The 24,600-nt window shown below is 38.5% G+C and overlaps 1 protein-coding gene across 4 annotated transcripts in view; it reads right to left on the bottom strand.

Moving 5' to 3' along the window:
* The window catches only part of EEFSEC (eukaryotic elongation factor, selenocysteine-tRNA specific), a 126,494-nt gene that overhangs the window by 98,822 nt on the left and 3,072 nt on the right, over positions 1–24,600 (bottom strand). The window contains exon 1 of one of the 4 annotated variants that reach the window (XM_086845734.1): positions 21,262–21,615. The exons of 1 other annotated variant lie outside the window; for it this stretch is intronic. In XM_086845734.1, the coding sequence (XP_086701860.1) occupies positions 21,262–21,532 (271 nt within the window). In that variant the 5' untranslated portion in view covers positions 21,533–21,615. Of the gene's footprint in view, positions 1–8,160; positions 8,329–20,151; positions 20,239–21,261; positions 21,616–24,600 lie in introns of those variants that run through there. 2 more of the 4 variants (XM_086845735.1, XM_086845736.1) reach the window with 2 other exon arrangements.

Here is a 24,600-nt window from a genome sequence, read left to right as displayed (position 1 = left end):
TTTCCTTCCCAGAGGACTGGAAAACTGTTACAGTGCATCTATTGCCTCCCTTGGGGTGCTTTGGAGAATTTCTGAATTCTAAACATCTTGGAACATGTTAGAATTTCTTGAAGCATATTTTTATCAGTTTAATATTAGATGACAAAGAGACTTTTTTGCTATCTTTTGTGTTAACTTCTTCAAGTCCTGCCTAGCCAAAGGATATCTCACTGTAAGTTCTTCTTCATTCTTCTGCCATATCTTTGAAAGATCAGTCTAAAGAAAAGTTCCACGCAGCAGTCTTTGGAGATAAGGACCATCACACAGGTAGACAGACCTGAATATGCATTTAGATATGCAACTCCAAACTTCCAAAACCTATAAACAGCAGTTTGCATGCAGTCAAAAACAGGTATAGATATGAAAGTTGTACCTGAGAGATACTGCTGAACCACCTTGAAATTCTTGACTCCAATTAACTTTTCTCTACTTAATGTTTTAGGCCAACTACTCTGAAAATCATGGAATGCACTGGAATCCCCAGGAAACACACAGATTATCACACCTTGATCACAGAGATTTGCTTCAGGATTCTCTTCTTTCCACCCCTCTGTCAATTCAAGGATGCTAATCTCATAGTGCACCTGCAGCTTTAGATAGCTCAACCACCACCAGTAAGAAATTGATTTAAAACCTCATACAGATCAAGAGCATATTTCTAAAAGACTACCAAAAATTTTCTTAAACAATTCTGTCACCAAGTCACCAAGCCCAAAAGTAAAGCTCCAACTCATCAGATTCTAAATCATTCTTCTACAAAAAAAAAGTGTTCTGTACAAAGCTGAAAAAAAAGTATGTGATTCTTCTCTTAAATCGTTACAAGCCCTAAGCTATCTTGTCTCTGTCTTTGAAATAAGGTAAGCAAAAGTCTTACACCCTGCATTAAGGAGCTTCTTTCGTATTAAAATGCAGTCCTATTATGTTTTTACAACACTGCATGCAACACACTGTCTTAACAAAAGAGTTATGGTAGAGTATGGGAAGGTACTCCTGCACACCTCTCAGATGTGCTTCATCTAAGAATGCGAAACAAGATTTTTTTCTAAAAAAAAATTGAGTTTACATTTTGCTTTTTCATTTTTTTCCTTCTCCCCTGTCCTCAAAATAAATAAAACTGAAGAATGCTAGGGGCGATGAAAAATGCATTCTTTAATTTTCTGTTCACCCTCCACAATACTGAAATAACATCAGTCAGGGTTATAAACATCTGTAATTGCCAGGGGAATGTACAATACATTCAGAAACTCCAGGCCCACATATCCTGTAGCTCTGCACTTCACAAACAAAAGGTTGGGGAAAGAAAGAGGGGGTGGGGTACAGGGAATAAAGGCTTAAAGATTAAAGTCACAGGCAGAGACAGACGGCTCCGTTTTTTAATAACTGAAAACACTAGTTGTGCCTGAATGTGCTCATTGTTTTATGGCGGGGGGGAGAGTCTCCGCATGCTGGACTGGCTGGCGACAGAACTGCCTTTGCATCAAAAATAAGATTTGCAAAGGAAAAAAAAAAAAAAAGACACCAAACCCATGCCCTAATTTCCCCTCTTTGCAATGGTTAATGATGCTTTTAGGTAGCAATCAACAAATTATCCCACCTTACCTTTATTAAACTGGGGAAAACTTCATGACTGGAAGGAGTGTAAGGCATGGCTGCAGAGATGGCTGAAGGTTTTATGCTGGGAAGGAACAGACTATGAACAAGAACAGTCATACAGAACAAGCAGGCACGTCTAGGGAACAACAAGTTTATAAATCAACTTCTAATAGGTTCTTCAACAATAAAACCAGTGCTGCAAGGCTGAATTATGGTATAAGCAGATTTTTATATGGTTTCAAGAAGTTCAGCTATCATGAGGAAGTTCTTAAGTCCTTATATTTTAAAAGCATCAGCTATACTTTTAGTGAATGAAAAGTTTCATGAACTGCATTCACTTCAGTCAGTAAAAAATGCCATTACCTTAAAATATTGCACTAAAGCATTAAAAAATTGAGAATGTTTCTTTTACGCCTTAAAGTAATTTTTTTCTCAAAAATTTAGGAATACAAGCACTTGCACACTACATGACTACTCAATATACATGGTTACAAATGTGCATTATTTTCAAATTCCAAAATATTACTTTTTCTATTCCAAATAATCTAATACTTCTCATAATGAGTTTCAGTGGAAAAATTTTTGCAGGTTAGATCCCATCAGGAGCCCACCTTAAAGTCAATGCAATGAGGTCAGTTCCACTGCAGGGTGCCAATGGACTACAGGTAAGCAAGCAGCCTCAACATATATAGGTAAATAACAAAATATTAAATCACTCACTTTTATTCTAATCTAGCCTCAGATATTACCATAAGAGAGCTTTTGTTTTACTGTATCTTTTTTTTTTTACCTGCCAACTTTGCTTTAAATATAGACAGAAAGGAGATAATTCAGTAAGACAACAGGCTCTTTCATCTAAAACCATGAAACTCCCAGTCATAACTTCTTGGGGAAGCCTAAAATAAGGAGCAGGGAGCCACACAACAGGAGTCAATGAAAAGTAGTCTCCTGCCTGAAGCAAGCATGCTGTGCCGGGAGGAATCAGTGGCCACAATACACAGCTCTTCAGCCAAAAATGTCAAACCTGGAATGCTCCAGCTATCATCCCCTCTTTGTTGATGCAACACTTTTGCATCATCAGCCACTGGACATCTTGTTGAGATTAAAAATATTGTGGAGAGTTACTGTCTGTTTAGCAAAGAAAAAAAAAGACAAGAGCCCATGTCAGAAAGGGAGCGGAAGGGAAAAGCCGAAACATGAGCTCATAAGCCTGATGTGGAGAATAAAGGCAGGCTTTGTTTTACCTCATTCATACCAAGTACAAACAAGAGACTCATCACTGTTTTGAGCTTGAACTGCAAAATTTGTTTTGTATGCACCACTGCCAATTTTCTTCCCTCGTGCAACTCAACTATCCCTCTTTCTCAAAAATAGCTCTGGTGATGCTCCAATCAAGCATTTAAGCCTAGATGAAACCTGTATAGTAACAGACTCTCATTCTGCCCACGCTGCACATTCTGACACTTCAAAGCACCTACAAAGGCATTCTTACACTGTTAAGACCAGCCTTGGTTATATCACTGATGTTGACCTGATGTCTTCATGCATTCAAAGTAAGTATCTAAAATTAAAATATAGGAACATTTAAAATAAAGAAAAATCACTTGAAGGACACACTGGCTATCTTGTCACACTAAGAATTAGGCAACAGTTATTAAACTGGAGATACTTATTTGGGTAAGAAGTATTAATTCTTTTTAAACTTCTGAATTCAGTTCAAAAATACAACACAGTGTTTAAAAGGTACAGTCTTTGGATGATTAGAAGTTTAAAAAAACAAAACTATTAGAAAACAAGTCTGTCCTCTGACAGAAAACACTACCCACCAGTGCTGTCCCAAAAAGAGCTCAAGGGCAATACCAAAAGGCAGCATGGGAAAGCAGTCTGGACTCTACTTTCGTGCTCTTAGGAAAAGGCGAAGAGGGTGGTAATTTACCGTGTACAACCAAATTGTACATGAAAGTTTAAAAACAGCCAATTAAAGCTAACATTATGGAATGGAACTGAGGTCCGAGTGGAACGCGTTAGACACGCATTCCAGACAACGGCTCCAGAGTCCGCCTGCGAGGCGGATACTGTACAAAGTACAAAGGGTCAAGAAGCTCTTCTCAAAGAGAGCCTCAGCTTTGACCAGGAGTCAGGACAGCTTGCCCAAAACACAAATGTGGTGCCCAGCTGCAAAGTGACACCAAGGCTGCAAAGCCAAGTCACCGCCTGCTTGGTGACAGAATACTGTGGAGAGAGTTTGAAAATTTGTCAATCAAGCAAGGGAAAATCACACTACAACCGAGAATCAAACAGAGGGGGATAACAAGGGACAAAGAACACCCCTAAAACTAACAGCAATAAACATGCCTGTATCAGTTAAAATCTTTTATATATATCCCTTTCATACACTCAACTACAGCTTTGCTTCTCATAAACAGGTCAATGTAGAATGAGTAATAATGCCTACTGGGAAGTTGCAAGACAACTACCTCAAGTTACATTTTGCCTTAGAGTCTTCTGTACATTGGAGGATGGTGAACCCCAATTTTGATGCAAGTTTCTGGATTTCTGTGACAGTAATGCAGAAAACTGTTGTGTTGGTATGCAGAACATAACCAAATGGGAATACAAAGAGAGAACAATTAGGTTACTTCTTGTCTCTTATATTTCAACATACAATTCCACACATATGCAAACCAGGGGAATTAATTCAATGTCATGATACAAAATTTTGTGAGACTTCTGTAACACTACCACTCTACCTTCCAAACCTTCATCATCTCCAAATGCCAACAGGAATTATAACCTTTACAAGAACAGCAGTCGGATCAAGGATGAAAAATAGATTCATGTCAAAAAAGTAAGGTTGTTCTCAAGAAAGACACCCTGCAAACAATCTCAGTTTTTATCCAGCTTTATTTCAAGCACCCACATTACTTCACAGCTACAGCAGTGCAGCATGCAGAAAGAAATCTCAAACAAATCAGTCCCAACCACATTAAGGATGCCAGTTCTGAGAAACAGAATACTTCCATTCCCTGCAGTGTGCACAGATAATTAGAGCCAAAGTAAACAAGCAATACGTTGGAAAACAATTTTTTCTGGACACATTCTAGGCAGCAGTGAGTTAGCCTGACTTGCTGCCACACTAAATATTAGGTGCTTTGCTAACTTGCAAATTTCAGCAGAAGGGTATCTGAAGAGTTAATGCTGCCATTAAATTGTTCTGGCTAAGGTTTTAAGACTTTATACTGAACTACCAAAGGAAGTTTTTATATTAAAAAATCACCACAAACTTATCACTTGAAAACCACAGTCAAAGCAGTGAACTGTTAATTTATTCTTAGTTCACTTTAACAGTTTTCCATGTTTGTACACAAAGGCTGTAACTTCTGCTTGTCTTGAAAGATAAATTGGATTCACCACCCAAATTTCATTAAAGATTTATTTTGTATTTAGTTCTCTGGCCTTCAGTCCGTGGCACTCATCAGGCCCTGACCAGCAATTCACCACCTAATCATGACAACAGCAAGGTTTTTGCATAGTTTGTCATTCCACTAAGCCACATCACATCGTGCCCCTTCTCTGAGGCCATTATCAAGCACGTGGTACTATTTCATACCTCCTGCCAGGCCAGCACAAGAGCTTATGACAGTGTATTTACTTTTATTTAAATTTTTGCTGACTAGGATTGCACAGGATACACACCTCATTTCAAAGCAGTCCCAAGGGGTCAACTGTCATGTAAATCTCAGATCCCAGTATTTCAGGACAAAACAAACTATATCATGTGAATATGCCATCCAAACTGCCAACACCACAAAGCACCCCAGAAATTGCAGGGTGTATGGCATTTATGTTTCACATTATTACATTCTCCATATAATTAACAAAAGTCCACAAAAATATAAAGGTGATGCTCACTGTAAAGAAAGAAAGCTGTGCAAAGTTTAGTTACTAAATAAAACTAGGAACGATACTTGCCAGGATTAGAATTTATACTGTGTTAAGAGGGGCTGGAATTTAATGATCTATGACCACTCCGAGATAAGAGACAGTGGCAATGCCTGAGTAAATGTTTTCCACAGTAGTAATAGGAGGCAAGGTGAAAAATCTAAGTTATCATGATTTATAGGCAGATGACTTCTTTAAAAAAAATTTACAGCAGATTGAGTGCCATAAAGATATTCCAAATTTCACTGGTAGAATATTAGTTTAAAAAAAAATTTAAATGCTTTGAATTATATATAGTTTATTATTTAAAATTAGATATTCATGTGCTTGAACTTTTACAGCCAAAAAGCAAAATACAGACCTGGTCTGACTTCACACTGATTTGGACCTTAATAATACAGTCTCCCTTACTGAGTTAATTCCTACAAGGCTTCATGAATTCAGAACACCCAGCTGGGCAGTGAATTGGTACTCCTACAAAGCTACAAATGTGCATGGCACCTCACAGATAAACACAGAACAAGGCCCTAGGTTTACAAAGCTCACAGACTAAATTTAGACCTTGCTTCCTAAAATAATGAAAGTATTTTAATCTCTAACAAAACCACGTTATTTTGTTGTTTCAAGTTTTATACTTAGGAAAGCATAGCTTTTTGTGAGGTGAACAGATAGAAATCATCAGCATACAAAACCAGGCCCTTTATCTCTAAAAGCCCTCATAAATACAGGAAAAAAGTTTTCAATTATGTATTTTGAAGAATTTCCAAAAGTGAAGTTGTTCAACACAATCCTACACAGAAATTTTGTAAGACAGCTCAAACACTATATAAACCAGAACATGATTATCTAATCATAGATATTTCAGTATAACTCAGAGCAAGTCCTTCCAGCATTTTCTCTAGGATAAGTGAACAACTAAATAAAATACAAGTGTTGACACAAAGGAACAAGCATTTTACAAGCAGTAGTGGCAGTTTGTGGAAGCTGACTTTGTGAGAAGTAACACCTGTGGATTAAGCAAAACATCACTCAAGCTCAAAACCTTCAACAAGAACAGAAGTACAGCAGGTCTCCCAGTTTTGCATCCCACACTCACCCTCCTGTTTCATTTAATCATTATAAACCACTTTTTTCTCACAAATCAAAATTTAAATTTTCAAGTTAAAGGCTGGACAGCATCCCTAGGGAAGTGGGAAGAAAGCCTACAGAAAACAAATTCTGCTCAGAACACACATTACACTGCCAAGCTCATGTGACCAGCTCTCAGGAATGCTGGCACAGCTCAGGTTATTCTCTCAAAATAAGCAATGAAGAAGAATCCTGGATAAACAAGAAAATGACATGGAGTGCAAGGCACTAGTGCTGCTGCTCCAAAGCTGTAACAGTAAATTTGCATTTAACTCGACATTGCAAGAGAACACCATCCCCACAAAAATTCAAAGAGCAGCAAGTGCAGGCACTGAGCCATCACTCTCTAGCTTGGATGGGGTTCTGGAAAAGAAGTGCCCAGAAGTCCAGAAAAGTCATCTGCCCTTGCTAATCTTACATCTGTGACTAAGAGAAGAAATTCCTAAGCAGAAATACAAAACAGGATCAAAAGTGTATCAAGTATACAAAGCATATTTGAAGATCACACCCTTCACTCTTTCAAAAAACCCCTCCTTGGATGCTCTTGCCTTGTATGTGCCTTTTTATATTTTTAATTATTGCTTTGCACATTTTGTTAGGTCTTCTTTCTCATTCATATCTTGCAGATTCAGAGAGCACAATGGATTCTAAATTGAACTTCCTGACAGCAAGAACTAGAATTACAGAACAAGGGATGGAAAACTCAGAATGAGAATTTAATTTCAAATGAACTTAAGTAAATATACTTAATTTGTTATCTAACCACTTCAGCCTTCGCATCAAATGATGGAGGCAACTGCTGTTGAAGAACAGTATAATAATAACGGAAGAGAAATACAATGGAACTTTATTAAGTATATTCTTACTGACAATTTACTGTAGACTTAAATTAAATTTTGTTAGATTTCCTTAAAGTACTTCCAATAAATTATTTTTATTAATTATGTTTAAAATGTCATAGTTAATTTGCTTTTGAGGAAAAAATTATCTTGCCATTTTGTAAAAATGTAACATTGAAATAAAACATATAAAGAGGAAAAAAGGTATGTAGGTACATAAAATGAAATCATCTAATGACTGGTGTACACAGAAGAAAAAGTCAAATAACCATAGAAATGGATATTTAATTTTTTTCCCTCCTTAATAAAGTAATAGAAGCATCTGTTTATATGCTTTTAGAGGTGTTTATATGTCACCTCTAGTGTCCTTTTAAAAGCAAGGTACTCATTGTGGCTGGTGAGAGACCTGGGAAGCCACAAGAGGGGAAAAAAGTTTTTAAAACAGTTTTCTCATCTATAGTTGCCATGTTTTAAACATATCTAATGTTTTCAGTTACTCAGAAAAAAATAACTCAGTGTACAATGAGAAGATTTGCCTCTCTCCAGGACCTAGATTCTGTTGGCCCATGGAAAACAATTACAACATCTCAAAGTACACAAGTTTTAGGAAGGGCTTTACCAGCAAAATGAAAGCTTTGAAGTTTTCAGTCCCAAGAGAGCGGCATCAATCTCTTCCCTCTGCAGCAGCACTGGGCAGGCAGAGAAGCCTGTTTTACTGCAGCTGTTTTAATAAACTGGAACTCAGGCTTGGATACTGTTAAATCTGGAAGTAAACCGATCAGATAACTGTAAAACATGTAAACAGAAAACATGAAACAAACAGAAGTGAAGCAATGTGGGTTATCAGCAACCCAACTCCTCCTGCCACAAACGGCTGTAACTCTCAGTCCAACAGTGCCCACTTAAATTTAACCCCAGTTATGATACAAAACAAACAAGGGCAGTTTTTAAAACTATCAAGATCCTTTTCTTCTCCCTCTTATTCATACAGGCAAGGACACCATATAAACATCAAGAAATTTGTTTTCAATCCCATTTCACACTACATTGTTCCTCCTCTTTTCCTTCTTCCTTGACATCCCTTTAGGTAAATAAGATCTTTTAATTAATTTCTGGAACTGCCAGCTTATGAACATAGAGAAAAATCTATTCTAAGTACAAGCTTCCACACCAGCCTGCTTCAGAGCTTATTCCCCTGCAGCAGAAAGAGGCACATCATGAACCATTGATGTTCTGCAAACAAAGCCTATGGAGATGGGCTTCAGAAAGGAATTCTGAAAGTTCAAAGCGGTGGGAAAGAAAACAACAACAATAAAACACCGACACAAATAAGCCTCAGTTTTTCCTCTTTTTTTTTTTCATAAATATCAGATAAGATTATATTTTAAAATTATGCTAAGGCTATAAATGCCTCTCTACTGCTTTCTTTCGTGTTCTTATATGGCAATTAAAAAAATCTGCTAAAACTGCTCATCATCAGCCAAATTCAATAAATCAACACTATCTCTAATTGTAAATGCATCACTAAGGTAAATTAATGCATAATTAAAGATTATTAATCACTCCTTAATAAAATGCTGAAATCACCAGGAAAGAATACAGCCTTGGTGATTAAAGTTCAATTTTTTGGGGCGCTCAGAGCTAACAGAAATACAAAGAGATTACAACTCATGTATTTAAAGTATTTTACAATAAATTGTAAAATTCATTAGCAGAAAAACATATTTTCCAAAACATATTTAATTTTGAAAAATTGGCTTGATATTTTGCTGACCTATTACAAAACCACACTTACCACCTGTAGACTATGCCCAAGCATCCATACTTCCATCACAACTTAACCACACTACTCTTAGGATAAGTTCTCATAAATGGCTTCTTGCAGCTGAGCTCACCTTGGCTGCTTTTACTGCATCTATATTGCACAATGCTTCTGATCCAGAAATTAATTTGTTATTGTTAGAGAACATCAGACTCCACTTTAGCATGCTCTTAGCAGAAACAGATTTTTCATTCACAGAACTTATTTATTCTACTTCTGAACAAATAGTGCATAAAACGGAACTGGGATAAAAGTACAACTCTTTTACACAAAGCATCTCCATAGAATAACATCCCCAAAATGAGTGCATTTCATCATGCTGAAAATTTTTAGCATCCAATAACAACAGCTAATACAGGTGCACTTGAGATGCTATAAAAGCTCTACAAAAGGAAGGAAAACTATCCTGTTCTACTAAAATAAATATTAGCTTAACCTCAAACATTCTTAGTTTGTTTTTAACTAATATATAGTTATATAGATTTATATAAAAATATATTTTGTTCCAACTGTTCTTACAAGAGCTCATAAGCTACTGCAAAATAATTTAAAACAGTACAGAAGTCTTGAAAGGATACTGTCAACTAATTTTAATATCACATCAGCAATTTCTGGTTTTACCTAAGATTGACTCAACTATATGCAAGAACATAACAAGAAATTCCATAAACCTGACATCACTTTCTATGGGATCTATTTTCTTCCTAGCTACACTCCCCCATTTTCTTAATGGGACAAAAATATCTTTACAATGCAAAGGAAAAAGAAACAAATACAGTGACCAAAATAACTTTCATCCACTGCATCAATTTGACTGCAAGTCTTAAAAATACCAACATTCTTTTAGATAGTAAGTTTAGGACTCACTGGTTTCTTAGTGCAGGGTAAGTAACGAAACAGACAGCTAAATTTATCTTCACTTTGATTTGTTTGGCTTTAAATTACAACAAAGAAAACATTAAACCCCACAAAAGCAGCTCTGGCTATTAGTAGAATAATCAACTCTTTTATACTGTAAATAAAGTTAAGAAAAAAAAAACACACCAGGAAAAGAAAGCAAATTTACAGACATACAATGAAAGAATTCCCAAACACCTGCCTCCACATAATTTGCTAGTGAACAGAGTTCAGTAATAAAAACACCTCTGAGACAAACTTTCTGTAAAGACTGAATTTTCAGTCAGTTTTTTTGGGGGGTTTATAACACAATTTCACTTCAGCTCAAAACTTTTGTTCCCTTAACCAAAAAAGTATTTTCTCTATACAAGTTTGGTACAGTTCAATTTAACCTAATACACTTTTTTTGGTACTTCTCCTAAAAGCACTATGCAGCACCACAGACAGGTGAATCTCTTCCTACAGGAGACTCCAGTTCAACACCAGTTTTATACAGAAAAAGCCACCATTGTTGGATATGACAATACACACCAGAAAGAGTAAACAGAGGGCTCAACTACAAACACATGGGCCAACACCTCCAGCACCACAACTTTATCACAGCACTTGAAATAATGACAGAATCTCAGTTGTTAGTGAGGTGAAATATCCACTCAGAGAAAAAAATACTCATGATGGTCCATCCCACAGGGTGAAAACCTATCAAACAGCAAGCAAATCCAAAGAATGAAATTATTTCCTCAAAACAAATTTATCAGGGTGCCTGACTTGTGACTTTTGAAATTTTAGTCATACACAAGAATAAATATTATCTATTATTTCAATGGATTTATTATTTACTTTATTTATATATACATAAACAAATTGATATAATTTCAATGTAAAAACTTGCTTTTCAGGCTTTAAGGATTTTTTTTAATTAGACATATTATCACATGATTTGAAACTATAATATAGCTAGACAGGGGCCAGTTTCAGTGTCAAATGCCCAAAGCTAGTCCCTTAGATGAACAGCACTGCTGACACTTGGCTTTTTGTTGACAAACTTTTAAATACTCTAAACTGAATACTCATCATTTCAGAAACCAGGGAAAGATTCTAATGCTGAAAACTTTTTGATGATGTTTAGGGACTTCTTTAGTGTCTAAATGCAACCTAGACACCTCAAATCAGGTACTGTTTGAAATATTTTCCTTACTCTCTGATGAAATATGTCTTGGTCAGTTCTTTTGACATCTTTAAAGGATACTTCCTAAATTAGAGTGCAAACTCAAAATGTTTTCTACTTAACACACAGTACATCATTTATTTCATGGATCTTCAGAGTTAGGGCACAGAACAATCCCAAAATTGCATACATACAGAACTGCACACTAAAGCGAAATAACACAAAATACTTATCTAAATCCTTCCATCACACAGCAACACTGCTGGACACATACATTCCAATTTTGCAGGATGGGGCAATCTACCTCTACAAAGTTGTCTGTAATGCTTTCCATACCCACATTCAAACTTACGTTGGGCTCTTCCACAACTGGTGCCATCCTTCAAGATGCTGAACACCTCCAGTAAGCACTGTGAGGGTGAACAATAACACCTGCTGATGAGTCCTACACCCTTTGCTTGGGATCATTCACAGAAATCTCCCTCAACCCACATTTACTACTCCTTCCCTCCTGCTCCAGCAGGTGACCAACACACCAGAACTGCTGCTCACCTGCCAGGGACAGCACAGAGGCAGAGCAGACCCAGCTGTGCCACACTGACACTTTGCACGTGTGCTCTAAGGCACTCTTTAAATCATTTCACACACTGGAATGTCAGCGTGGATAACCACTGCCAGGACACGACACGGAATCCCCCCAAGTCAACCACAGGTTCAGGTAATCATGACCTCTCTTTTTACAACATAAATGCATAATTTCCGCACCACTCTTTGATGAGGGGACCACAGACTTAAAAAGAGGAAACAATTACGGTCATTAGAATTTCATCCAAGCGTGAGATTTAATCTCAGGCCATGGTCTTGCCAATGGCTGTGGGGGTCTCGATGGAGACAAAATTGCTCTGTGGGAGAAAAAAATGCCTTGATGATGACATTAGTCAGCAAGAGAGACTGAGCTTTGTCTTCCATCCAACAGCACAAGTCAAATACAAGGAAACCATTTTCCCTCCCCCTCTTCTTGATCCTAAAAAAGAAAGCTGCAATTTTGTTTTTCTCTCTGAAATGAAGTCTTTGCATACTCTGGAAAACCCAAAGCAGTACTGCTGAAAGGCTAGTTTTTAAATATAAGAGAAGTAGATTTAAGCATGAGTAAACATCTATGACAAAAAAAAAAATCCTATGCCTATCCTTATTAATATGATAGGATAATTCTACCAACAATTCTCAAAAACTTCTATAACTTATTTTTACCCAACATCTTTTCATGACCATTTCAAATTTTACATATACAGGAGAATCATATCTAAAGTATGTTCACCTGCTCTACAATGCATTTAATGGAAACAAGACAGGTAAAACTTGGCCAAAACCCACAAAATTTAGGTAAAGTTTAACAACTAAAAAGAGCTCCTGAGATTCAAGAACACCAGCTTACTCTGTCAATCATATCTTGCATCCCAAATAAGACAGAATCAAAGGAAAACATAAGCACAAAAGTCAAGAAAGTGCTACAGGTAACTGTATTAAATTCATTATTCCAGTTCTGCAGAAAAAAAACAGATAATGTAGCGGACAAAAGAACCATCTGCAGTGGACAAAAGAATCATCATCATTATCCCTTCTATAACATGGAGTAAAAAAAAGTTTTTCTCAACAAAACCATAAGCCCAAATGAATCATCTCTCCTCTAGAGCCTGAGGTGAGGGAGCCTGGATTCTTACCCAGATCAACTTCCTATAATTCTCAAAATTCAAACCTCAATTTTTATTCCTCCTTATCATTCTTTAGCTCCATGATGCTCTTGAATACGATTTCTTCATTTTTATTTAAGCTACCCTGTCTATTCCATTTCCTCTCCTCTTACTATCCACCAATTCCTTCTGCTGTTACATTGAGCATAAATATGTATTTATTATTGTTTGTCTGGTCCCAACTACCCCTGGTGCTAGTAAAGGTGATAATTATAATCTAACATAGGATTAATCAGCCTAAATTTGAAACTGAGATTGTAATTCAATTTGGAAGCCAACACTAACCATTTTGTGTTCACTTGAAGAGATTAGATAAACTGCATGAGAACATTTTGGTAAAATAATTGATAAGGAGATGGAAAATAAGAATTATTGGTATTTACTTAGCCTGCAACACTTTCTGGAAGTAAATAGCTTAAAGGAAACACTTCAGAACAGCTACCTAATCTGAATTTTGCAGATAGCACAAGGACTATTTTCTCACAGAATGCACAGTATCTCTGCAACCCCAGCTATCGTATGAGCTGTTCAAGTCTTTTTGCCGAAGCTCACACTCAGTTTTACCCCATTGGGAGCTGTGACCCACAGAACACAGTGTGTTCAAGAATCCAGCTGGAAATTACCACTGTCCTTGCTCTTCAGCTTGCCAGCCCAACCTTAGGGTTCCCAGACAGAAAACAACTCACTGCCACAAGGAAAAACAACTTTTTATTACGCTTAACAGATTTTAGCAATGAGAGTGCACAGGTTTGGCTTGCTCACTGAGTGAGATCTGTTGCACGTCTGCTTCACAGTTATAACCTTTTTCCATCAGCATTTGGTTTTTCTAGGGGTTTTCATAAATAGCACTTTGCAACAGCCATGCAGAAACATGTATTATTTTATGTACAAAAAATCCAAACCAAATATATTTAAGAAGGAAATTCAGTTCATGGCTCCATCAAGATAACTAGCTACTAAAAATGAGTCTACACATAAGCAACATATTATTCTGCTTATATCTAGCATGTACTAATTGAAGACAATTTCTAAATCAAGATGTAGAACAAATACAGTAGAATCTTATAAGGTTTTTTGATTAGCAGACCACCGAATTGCTGAATTGGACTATTTAGCAATAGTCCCATGTAAATAAATAAGCAGGCATATCCATCATCAGTAAAAATGCTACTTTGAAAAATGTGCTTTAAATTTACTTTGACAAGGGTGATTTTAACTATAAATATGCTTCATATTTTACAGTAGGTTGTTATAGATTTTATGCAGTTATTTGTAATACTTCACTACATTAGCCAATATTTTAAGGCATCTAAAAATTGATTAATAAAGCTTCCCTGCTCTTCCAAACAGCTTACAAAATAATTTAAAGCAAGAATAAACACGAAGCAGAAGTGAAAAGTGGTTATTTGATGAATGCTTGCACACAGTATGCTAGAACAAAGAAATTCTGTTTTTAAACCAATGGGAAAAATGATCAAACAGACTTTAACAGCATCATTACAGGGCTTGGTTATTAAGTTTTCCTGAGAAGCTGTCATGGTTTTGTGTCAAGTAACGATGTGTCAAATAGCATGGTTTTGTTGTATACAAACAAACAAACACAACCAATCGGAAGTTTTATAGAAAAATTGTCATATGTCACACAAGGGACAATTTCACATTCAAACAAGTTTCACTAAAACCACTCCTGGTTAAAATCTACACTTAAAATTGAGAATTCAAATATAAATTACATCTTCCAAACAAGAAATGCATAATTATTTTTATTTCTAAACCCCACACAGAAACCAGTACATTTCATACAGGACTCTAAGAAGAGGCAGAAGAGATTGTGATTATTCACTATAACTTTTGATATCAGGAGGCAATGGGTCTCTTGCTCCTTGTAAACTACTTGACCCAGAAAATGAACAGAAGATTCCTCCTGCTTCAGTTTTCAATACTGCCTAAGAGTTATTGCGTACATTCAGGAAGTTCTTGAATTTTCAGCTTTAACAGAGAAACCAGCTTATAGTCAAAATTGCAGAAAAGGGCATAGAACAGAAATAGTAGCAGCAGTCCCACTGTTGCATCACTCACAAAACCCACAGAAACAAGAAGCAATGTAATACATAGAAAGTTAGAGCCATTAAAGTTATGAAATAGACAGGTAGAAACTCCACAAGACCCACATTTTAAAGTACCTTATACACCTCCCCAAGTTTCATTCTAGCCAGTATCCCACAACAAATCCCATTTCACACACTAGTGGCTCAAAGCAGATTTGGTACAACTGGCATCCTTTTACACAGTAATTAAATATACGGGGAAATGAGGAAGGAAATAAAAGACTTGTGCACACTAAATTCCATGGTTCCCTCATCAAACCAGTTGTTTGTTCTCAACTGTTACCTGTGTCTCATGTCATGTGTAAGACAACACCCCACACGTTTTTATTACTTAAGGTACAAAAAGCACAACCCAAGTTATAGATGAAATAAGACTAACCTTCCTTAAAACACAGAGGATGTTTTCTTTAAGAACGAGAAAATTAACCCAGAGTTGTGTTCCAAATCGCCTACTAAATTCTGTTTCGATTCACAGTGAGGTCACTCCCCCCACGCTGACCTGTTACCCCGAGTACTTAATCCCTAAAATCCTACAATGTAAGCAAACACTGCCCTCTTGTGCACTGCAGCATCCAGGAGACAAAGTTCCATTTCGAGGGTTGTGGAGACCACGCAACAAAATTTTATACTGTTGCTGTTCTTCATGCATAGCTCCTTAATTTTAAAAAAAAAGAAAAAAAAAAGTGGCTTTCATTTTAAAATGTCAATAAAAACACTCCTTCGTGTTGTCAGACAACTATCTGGCACCAGCCAAATTACAGTGACTAAAAAAAACCAAAAACACTGTTTCAATTTCATTTACAGAAATAAAGTTTATTTGAATTTTTAATACAAAGCAGTGTCAGCAATTCACAAGCACCACGAACCCAAAGAGTGTAATAGGTTTTAGAAAACATTCCCACTAGTGCTAGCTGAAGTCCCTTAACCCATAAATACTTCCATAACACCAACCACTGCATCAAGGTTTGTGGTTAGGAATTACACAAGAGTTCTATGTTAAAACAGAACAGGGTTCATTATGTTACTCTCACTTCAAGCAGGCAGCCAAAGATCTCAAGACTCTCTAGTGACTTCTCTCTGACTAGAATGGTATCCACAAAATATAAGGCACTCTCTCCCTCCAGACGTTTCCCTTCATTTAACATCTGTACTCAACAGCAGATCATCCACACATGCATCTACAACTGTAAAACTCACTCACCTAGAAAAGAAAAAAACAAGAACTGTCACATCTTCACAAAGGTCTCATCAAACAAAAGCTTGCATCAATAGAAGTGTGTTTTCACTGCAGTAATACGAAGGTAACCCTGAGTTTACAAATCCTCTTAAAAGCTTATAACAAACTCAGCAAAACAACTAATCTGTGATAAAAGGTGGGGTTTTTTTGTGATATGTTAATCTTACAAATAATCTGCATCTGACTGAATTTGAATGCTGGTAGCAAGACCACATTTCCCTTGATCTCCCAAGCCTGTTTTCATTGTACTTATTTGCATCAGCACGACATGCTTTTGCTATGCTCATTTCCCCCTCTCCAAGCTCTAGTAAAAGTTCAAAAGTCTTGGCCTCTCCAATGTATCAGGTATGAATTAATACCCTTCCTTAGCTGAACACAGCAGCAAAGTGGAAACAGACACTTGCAAGGCAGTCTTCTTTGAAAAGAACTGCAGGGACAAATGGTGACAATGAAGTCCTAGTTATAAAGTAAAAAGGTCAAAGGTTCAGACAGGCATAAGGATTACAAAACTAAAAGTTTGTCCAGCCCAGGTTTAAACTACCAGGGTCAAGCAGTAGCTTTCCAATTAAAACCCTATAAGGATATTCTGTTCTTTCAACTTCATAGGGAAAAAAAAAAGAAAAAAGAAAAATACTATTTTCTGATTTAGAAGTTCTTTTGAGGACCCATCTCAAAATCAAACAGATAAAGGGCATCTGACAACAGCTCACCTAAAGCAAACACTCAGTATCCCTTGGCTGCCTGTGTGGGGGAAGTTGGGATGAGGTAATCATGTTCTCCTGTATTAGTGTGCTGACCCTTTGTAGGGCATGAAATTAACCATCAGCAAGGAAAAAATCTGCTACTGCTTAAACTACTTTGCTACGCAAAGTGGTCTTAAAATGAAATATGGGGATTGAATTTCGTCTGGCAGATTAACTTGTCTAACCTCTCTGCAGGCATCCCTTCCTGCTGAACTCATTTGAGAAACTATTCCAGACCCTACTGGTTCACAGGTCTATGACAAACAAATGAAAAAGCAACTCTTATTTTATTTCATTTCAACAACATTAACATCAGCTTTGTGGAAGATCAGCAACTGAACATTAACAAAAGAACAGAAGCTTAAAAAACCCCATAGTGCTGTGACAGAAACTACCCCATCTCTGTGTGATATTTTACCAAAAATACCACCCTAAATCTCTACAGCAACAGAAGAACACAGTAATGACACAAATATCAGTCCTGCATCTTGCAGTCATGCCTTCAGTGTTACAAGCCAAGTATAAGGCTGATGTGGGTGCTTTTTACTGCTTGGGACAAGATGAGAATTGGCCCTTAAGGTTCAGTTACTCAGGTTTGTTTGCACTCCTTAGCACATCAGACACAAACAGCTGTAAACACTGGTTTTGTTGCCTTGCTTGAGACAAGAAACTGCTAAAGCACAGGAAAAGTCTGAAATTCTGTTTGAAAATTTAGAGTTCTGTTCTTATTGTTTGAAGCAGTAAGACAGAAATACACAGCACAATCCAAGCCACACAGCTACCCACAATAACTTAATGCCTCCCTGCCACAGATACACGAGAGCCTTAGAAGAATATAAACCAGCATAGTTTGAATACAAGTGAAAGGCATGATGAAGTACACCAAGTGACTATTACTTATTCCATTCCAACCTTGACTATCACCCTGCAGCTAAAACTTAAACAAAACATCTTGGGTGAAATTGTCTGCAACATTACCAATTCCTAGCATGCAGGTAAAAAAATAATAAATAAATAAACAAAAAACAACCCAAAACAAAACACTTTTGATTTAACATTTGATATGTTTTGTTTTCAAGGACAAGCTCTGCGAGAAAAATGTAGCCACACAGAATGAAATATGACTTCTATTTTTCATTCCATTTGCTTACTGCTCAAATATTCTGCATTCATTTAGTCCTAAGGTATTGTGTCTGAACAAGTATCTTGTGAGTGACTGTGAGAAGTATTCACAAGGTCAAGCACTACCTGGCACAGCATGACAAAAATGCAATTCTAGATTCTGACATTAAAAAAATCCACTTCAGCAATTAGCTACATACAGAAATACGCTAAAGAGTGGTAAATAGTAACATTTAATCTGTGAGCAGATTTATCAGCTTTGTACAGCAAAGGAATTAACCCTTAGAAGCACACTGAGAGCACAGAAAAGATGATAGTTACAAAGGAGAGATAACCTGGAACACCACTGGTGAAAATGGCACTTTGGAAGAGAAGAGCCAGAAAGTGACTCCTCAGAAGAAAAACCTTGAGCTCTTCACCTCATGGGAGACCCGAGTGCACAGCCCTGGTGGCTACCCAGCCACAGCAGATGGCGTTTCCATGAGCTGGGATCACTCAAGGAGAGACCAAGCAGTTTATCCCACCTTGAGTGAAAAAGAGAACTGCAAAGAACAAGAAGATGCAATAACATCTTCAGAGCAGTAGCTTCTCCTGCAAACCCTGCACACACATGACTAACACAGTTCTGAAGCAGCCTTCTCATCTCTGTTGTCATTCCACCTTCCAAATCCTCACATCCAGCTCCCTTGCACACAAGTATCCTACTTCAAGCTCTTCTGCAGATCAACTTCCAACTGTAGCTACCCCAAGGTTTGAATTCAGAACCGTGATATTTTAAAGAGGTATGGGAAATCTGAGGTGCAGAATAAACACAGGAAAATAAAGTACTTTGTACTTAGGTCTTATTGAAAAACAATGTATAGAGAAAATGTGTAGCGACAGGGAAAGCATAGATTCCATCAAAAAGAAAAGGGTAGTGGCATTCCTGATTGCAGAGAAAATGTTTGGAATGGTGAAACTTTAATGCTTAGTGATGAGGAAGTAGATGAAAATAACCTAAATTTTTCAAGTATCATTATCTGGGAGGACTCACTTTCCATTCCTGAAGTGGTGAAAAAGTTGGCATTATTGAAACACGCATGAACACCAAAGAACATATCCTGTTACACAAGACATGCTACACTTCAGTCTGAGTTTCACCAAACCACACCAAATTTGTAAGCACCTAAATAGTCTCACAGGCACATATCAGCTTTTATCATCAAGGTTTCACCTTTCAAACTTAGTAGTAAAAAAAACAAACAAAACACCCACTATCAAAATCCATCTATGTTATCAAGCAGAAAACTGAAGTTCCTAATTCTTTAAACTATTAACACAATACTGCATTTTCTCTACAACCCTTACTTAACACACAGAATTACATTAAGTCACACTAATTGACTGTTTTGCTTCAGTAACATACAGAACCTGGTAAAACTGGAACTAAGCAAGTTTGATGTGCTCCTGTGTCTGAATTACCATCTGTAAATAATTATTTTTGCTGGGAAGAAAACTATTATCATCTCATCCCATCCACACCTTCCTTCACTCTGCATGGCCCATGAATAAGCAAATTTGAATAACTTATTCACCTGATGTGGATAGCTGTGACTAAATGCTTTGATAATCTTTATAAAAATAACAGAAAGCAATGAGAAGTCTGTGTATCAAACAACAACCACAGTAAGTGTTAAAGTTATTGAAAAACAAAACTGGTTAAAGCTGATTTCTAAGTTTTCCCACATCCCCTTCACGAGAAAGTTTACAGCATTCAGATTACTTGCTTCTGGCAGAAAGGAATGTCTGACTACAAATGACTCTTCAGTGCATCCAAGAAACATCTGCCAAAGTCAACTTTGCTCTTCAGAAGATAATCAGGTGGTTACAACTACAAATGATAAAGGATTGTCAAGTACAAGAGATGACTACAAGACCACAGGTTTCTGGAATTAAGCACACAGCCGCTCCTCCCTTGCAGCTGCGGAGCACACATTGACAACACAGAGCATTTTACTACTGGCGAAACTGACAAATGAGTAAATATTTATTATCCTGCCCACAAGAAGTGCAACTTACAAATAACACAATTGTCCAAAAGGGGGTTAAATTCCTACATCATGGCAAGTATCTCAGCTGAACCTCAGTCTAGCCAAGAAATATTGTCCTACAAAACAAGCACCAAGCTGTCATTAAAGAGACATTGGCAGAGGAACTGAACTTGCAGCTGGGACTCCAAGCACCGACCACCTCTTAAGGCTCTTTAGGAGAAATGGGAGTGATAGAACAAGGTGAACTAATTTAAAATTAGTCCTAATGCAAAGAAATTAACCCTCTGATATCACCTATGATGGCTAAAATGAAGAGTTACCAAAATCCACTGAACTCTTTCTAAGCCTAAAATGATCATGTTACAACTCCCTAGTTCTCCGAGACAACATAGGCATGTCCAGCAACTGCATCACAGCTCTCAACTACAGGCAACGTCAAACTCTGACAGCTTTAACAGGCAAGAAAATAGAAACTTAGAGGGCTGTTCGATGCCATTAATAAGGCCTCCATGCACAATAAATCAAACTTTTTTTCTAATAAGTGTACGAAACCTGAGCACACTTGACCATCCAAACAGCAGCCCAAGAACTCACATGTACAAAGTGCTTTTCTATGAGCGCCGGTTTTTTTATTTGAAGAGCAACTATGAGCAAGCGTAGCAAAGTCATAGGTTCGTGAAAACCTGACACCCGCCCGTCCCCTCGCTTTGGGCACAGCCGGAGACCCCGACTCCCAGCGGCCCCGCTCCCACCACGGACACGGGCGGGCGCAGCCCCGCGAGGCCTGGAGCACCCCGGGAGGCTCGACAGCCAGCGGGGCGGGCCCCCTGCGCCCCCCTTACCGCCGATGATGGTGCGGATGAGGGAGGCGTGCCCCGGGCAGTCGACCAGCGTGAACTGGAGCTCGCCGGGCCCCGGGCCCAGCTGCGGCGGCAGCGCGGTGCGCAGGCAGGAGAAGCCCAGGTCCAGCGTGATGCCCCGCGCGCGGCTCTGCGGCGCCCGGTCGAAGGCGGCGGTAGAGCCGGTGGTGCTGAGCGCCCGCGCCAGCGCCGTCTTCCCGCTGTCGATGTGGCCCAGCACTCCCACGTTCACGTTCAGAACTCGGGCGGCCATGGCGGCGCTGCGCCCGCCCGGTCCGTCCCCACAGCGCCCCTGCGGCAACGCGGGCCCCGCCGCCGCCGTTCCGCCCGCCGGGGGCCCGTGCGCAGGGCGGCCCGGGGGGCGAGGGTCGGCCAGAGCCGGCCCGGGCCGCTCGGAGCCAGCGCGGGGGTGAGAACCACCGGCCCGGCTCACCGCTCTGCCCCGCGCTGCCCCTGGCAGGCAGCCCCTGCAAGGAGAGGCAATTTCAGCGGGTTACTTGAATGGCCACACGGCCAGCAGCTGCGCCCCCTCCCCGGTGTGTGCCCGGCCTGAGGGAGCGCTGGGAGCCAGCAGCAGGGGCAGGGGGCACGGTGTTTGCCCTGAGCTCCTACGGCTTCGCTCGCTTCTCGCCCGCGCGAATTAAACACTCCCGGGCAGCTTAAACCCGCTCGCTGTCACATCACCGCCTCCATTCTGCCCCCAAGCAAACCCCGGTGCTGCTGGAACCGTGGTGAGCAGGTTTGATTCCAAAGTCAAATGGACATTGCAAACCCACGTGAAAAAAGCAGGTCACATTTAGATCATTTACTCTCCACACACTTAATAAATTCTAGGGTTGTAAAATTAATTTTCCTGTAAAGGGATATTTAAGTTAGGTAAGATGCTGCTTTAAAAAACATATCCTTAGTGAATTAAGAATCCAAGATTATTAACACTGATGAACAGCTCTCCTGGAAACTTGTTACCACCACCAAAGCAGGCAACAAGAAGTAGATGAACATTGGAGAGGCCTGAGGGCATTTCAGAGGCTGAGGGCATGATTCCTTCACTCATTTAAGTCACTTTGCTTTAGTGATAACCCAGGGAGCTAAATGCTCTGCAGGATAAAACAACACGTGTACTCAGCATTTCAATAGTAACTAAGGCTCCCAAAGTACCTCTTCAAATGATTACAGCTCTTTACAAGCCAAAAAAACAAGACTGTCTCATGGACTTCCCACAGGTGTCAAAGTAGACTAGACTTATTCTATATTATACTTTTTTTTTTTTTTTGAGAGCAGTGCAGTTGCTCTTCCATTCATTCTGTGCAGCGATACATATTGCTCATAGTAATAACACTCACATCTAAACAACTAATGAATGAGCCAGAAGTGTAAAATAATTTGCCTAAGGCTACTGTCAACATCATGAATTTGGTTTTTGGGCTTGGACTCCAAATTCCAGGCTTTTTCTTACAAAGAAATCTGCTTTATATACCAACACTTTCAATAGAAAAGAGTTTGGTTTAAAGCTGGATGCAAATTACTCCTCCTTCCCAAACACATGGAAGTCAAGATGACAGAATCAATGACTGAAATGAAGAAGGGGGGGAAAAAATGGCATTTCTTTCTAGCACTCAGTGCTATTTGAGAGACACTGTCTCCCTAAAGGAAAGACATGAACTCAGAAGGAATACTGAGCTGGCCTAGCTAATCAGCTTCTTGTGCAGAATAGTTCAGCCTGATGGAAGCTCTGTCATGGGAACCAAATTAAGCATAATGTCACTTTTCAGACCAAGTTCCCAGGCTTTGAATAGTTTCCTGTTAAATCATAATGCTCATATACACTTCCTTGTGCTGAATCTGCTACATCAATATGCACTTGCAAAGGGAAGGGAAAGTTTACATCAATTCCCACAAGACCCTAAAAATTTAGAATCCACACAGATATCCCTGTATCATATAACCTACTCTTTACTTCTTTTCTTTTAGCATTATTAGATGAGTTCAGAAGGAAGAGGTGGGAAAAGATCTGATTCTCAACCAGAAAAGATAGTATCCAGAAATCCTCCCAAAACATCTATAAAAAAACAGCTATTTTTCAACAATCCTTGACAATATAGAAAAGTCTAAAGCTTTCTACAACTCTTGGGAAAAATGACGATGAGGTGAGGGAGGTCCCATTTCAATACTCACAGTGTAGGAGGTCACAGCAAGGCTCACATGAGATCCATTTTGGGCTGCCAGCTTAACAAAGATGCATTTTGCTCAGCCAGAATTTAGAGGGATACTGGATAGAACTTATGTGATTAAAAAAATTACAATTCTTTCTGTTAAGGATAGCTAAGGAAAGAAAATAAAAATCCACCATAAAATGGATTTCATATCACTCCTCACATAACAATAGTGACCCCTCTTTTATTCCTGAGTGACTTGCAAGAAGGAGGAGTAACAGGTAGAAATGTAGGTTTGGTTTTCTCCCTTTAGACACAGAAAAGATTTGCAACTTTCTAGATAGGGAAGCAGTTATTCCCCTGTAGAGGGAAGAAAAAAAATCAATGCCTACAGCTTTGTTGTTACCACTGAGATCATACTTCTGTCTCCAGGGTTCTGCCTGTGGATCTGATTTTGCCACATATCACTTGAGGAAATATAAGAGTGCACATAGAACCTGTGAAATTAATAACTTCAATCACCAATATCAAGGAAGAAATCTGATAAAGGCAGACATAAGTACTTTTATTCAGCATTTAGAAAGGTCCATTTTGTTAGCTTACAAAGTTTTAGAATGAATTACAAACTTGGAAATTAAGGTGTGGCATTTGATAGGACACATCACTCCTATTGCTTTGAAGAGTAGAAAAATAATCAACTTCTTTTGCAGGGAACAAAACAAGACATGACCACTACCCCTACCACTCCCTACCCCTACACAAAGGTCTTGGTATTACTAAGAGGGAGAAGGGAACCTGGAAAAATGAGAGAATCCCAACTTCTCCAGATTTTTCTCTTTCCCTCTCAAAATTTGTAGCATTTAGCTGCTTTCCTTGTTTTCCCCTAAATAAACCATTCTCCATCCCAGTTGTTCTCTCCTGTATGGAATTTCTTCCTTAAAACATGTTCACTTTAAATTGGTAAAGTTTATGGACTCATGGGAGAAAGGGCAGGAAGTCAGACTTTTGGGATAGGGTAAAAATGTAAAGGTCATTCACACACTCACACACATATACTCTCTCTCACTCCAAAAATAATACACTATTTGACAGTTTCAGGATTCAGCATGTCCCACTGAAATTTGAAAGCTTATGTGAAACTAGGCTACGTCCTGTAACCTCAAACATT

Source organism: Cyanistes caeruleus, chromosome 11 (genome assembly GCF_971803275.1).
Source record: "Cyanistes caeruleus chromosome 11, bCyaCae1.hap1.1, whole genome shotgun sequence".
Lineage (NCBI taxonomy): Eukaryota > Metazoa > Chordata > Aves > Passeriformes > Paridae > Cyanistes > Cyanistes caeruleus.
This window is presented reverse-complemented; position numbering and strand designations above follow the sequence as displayed.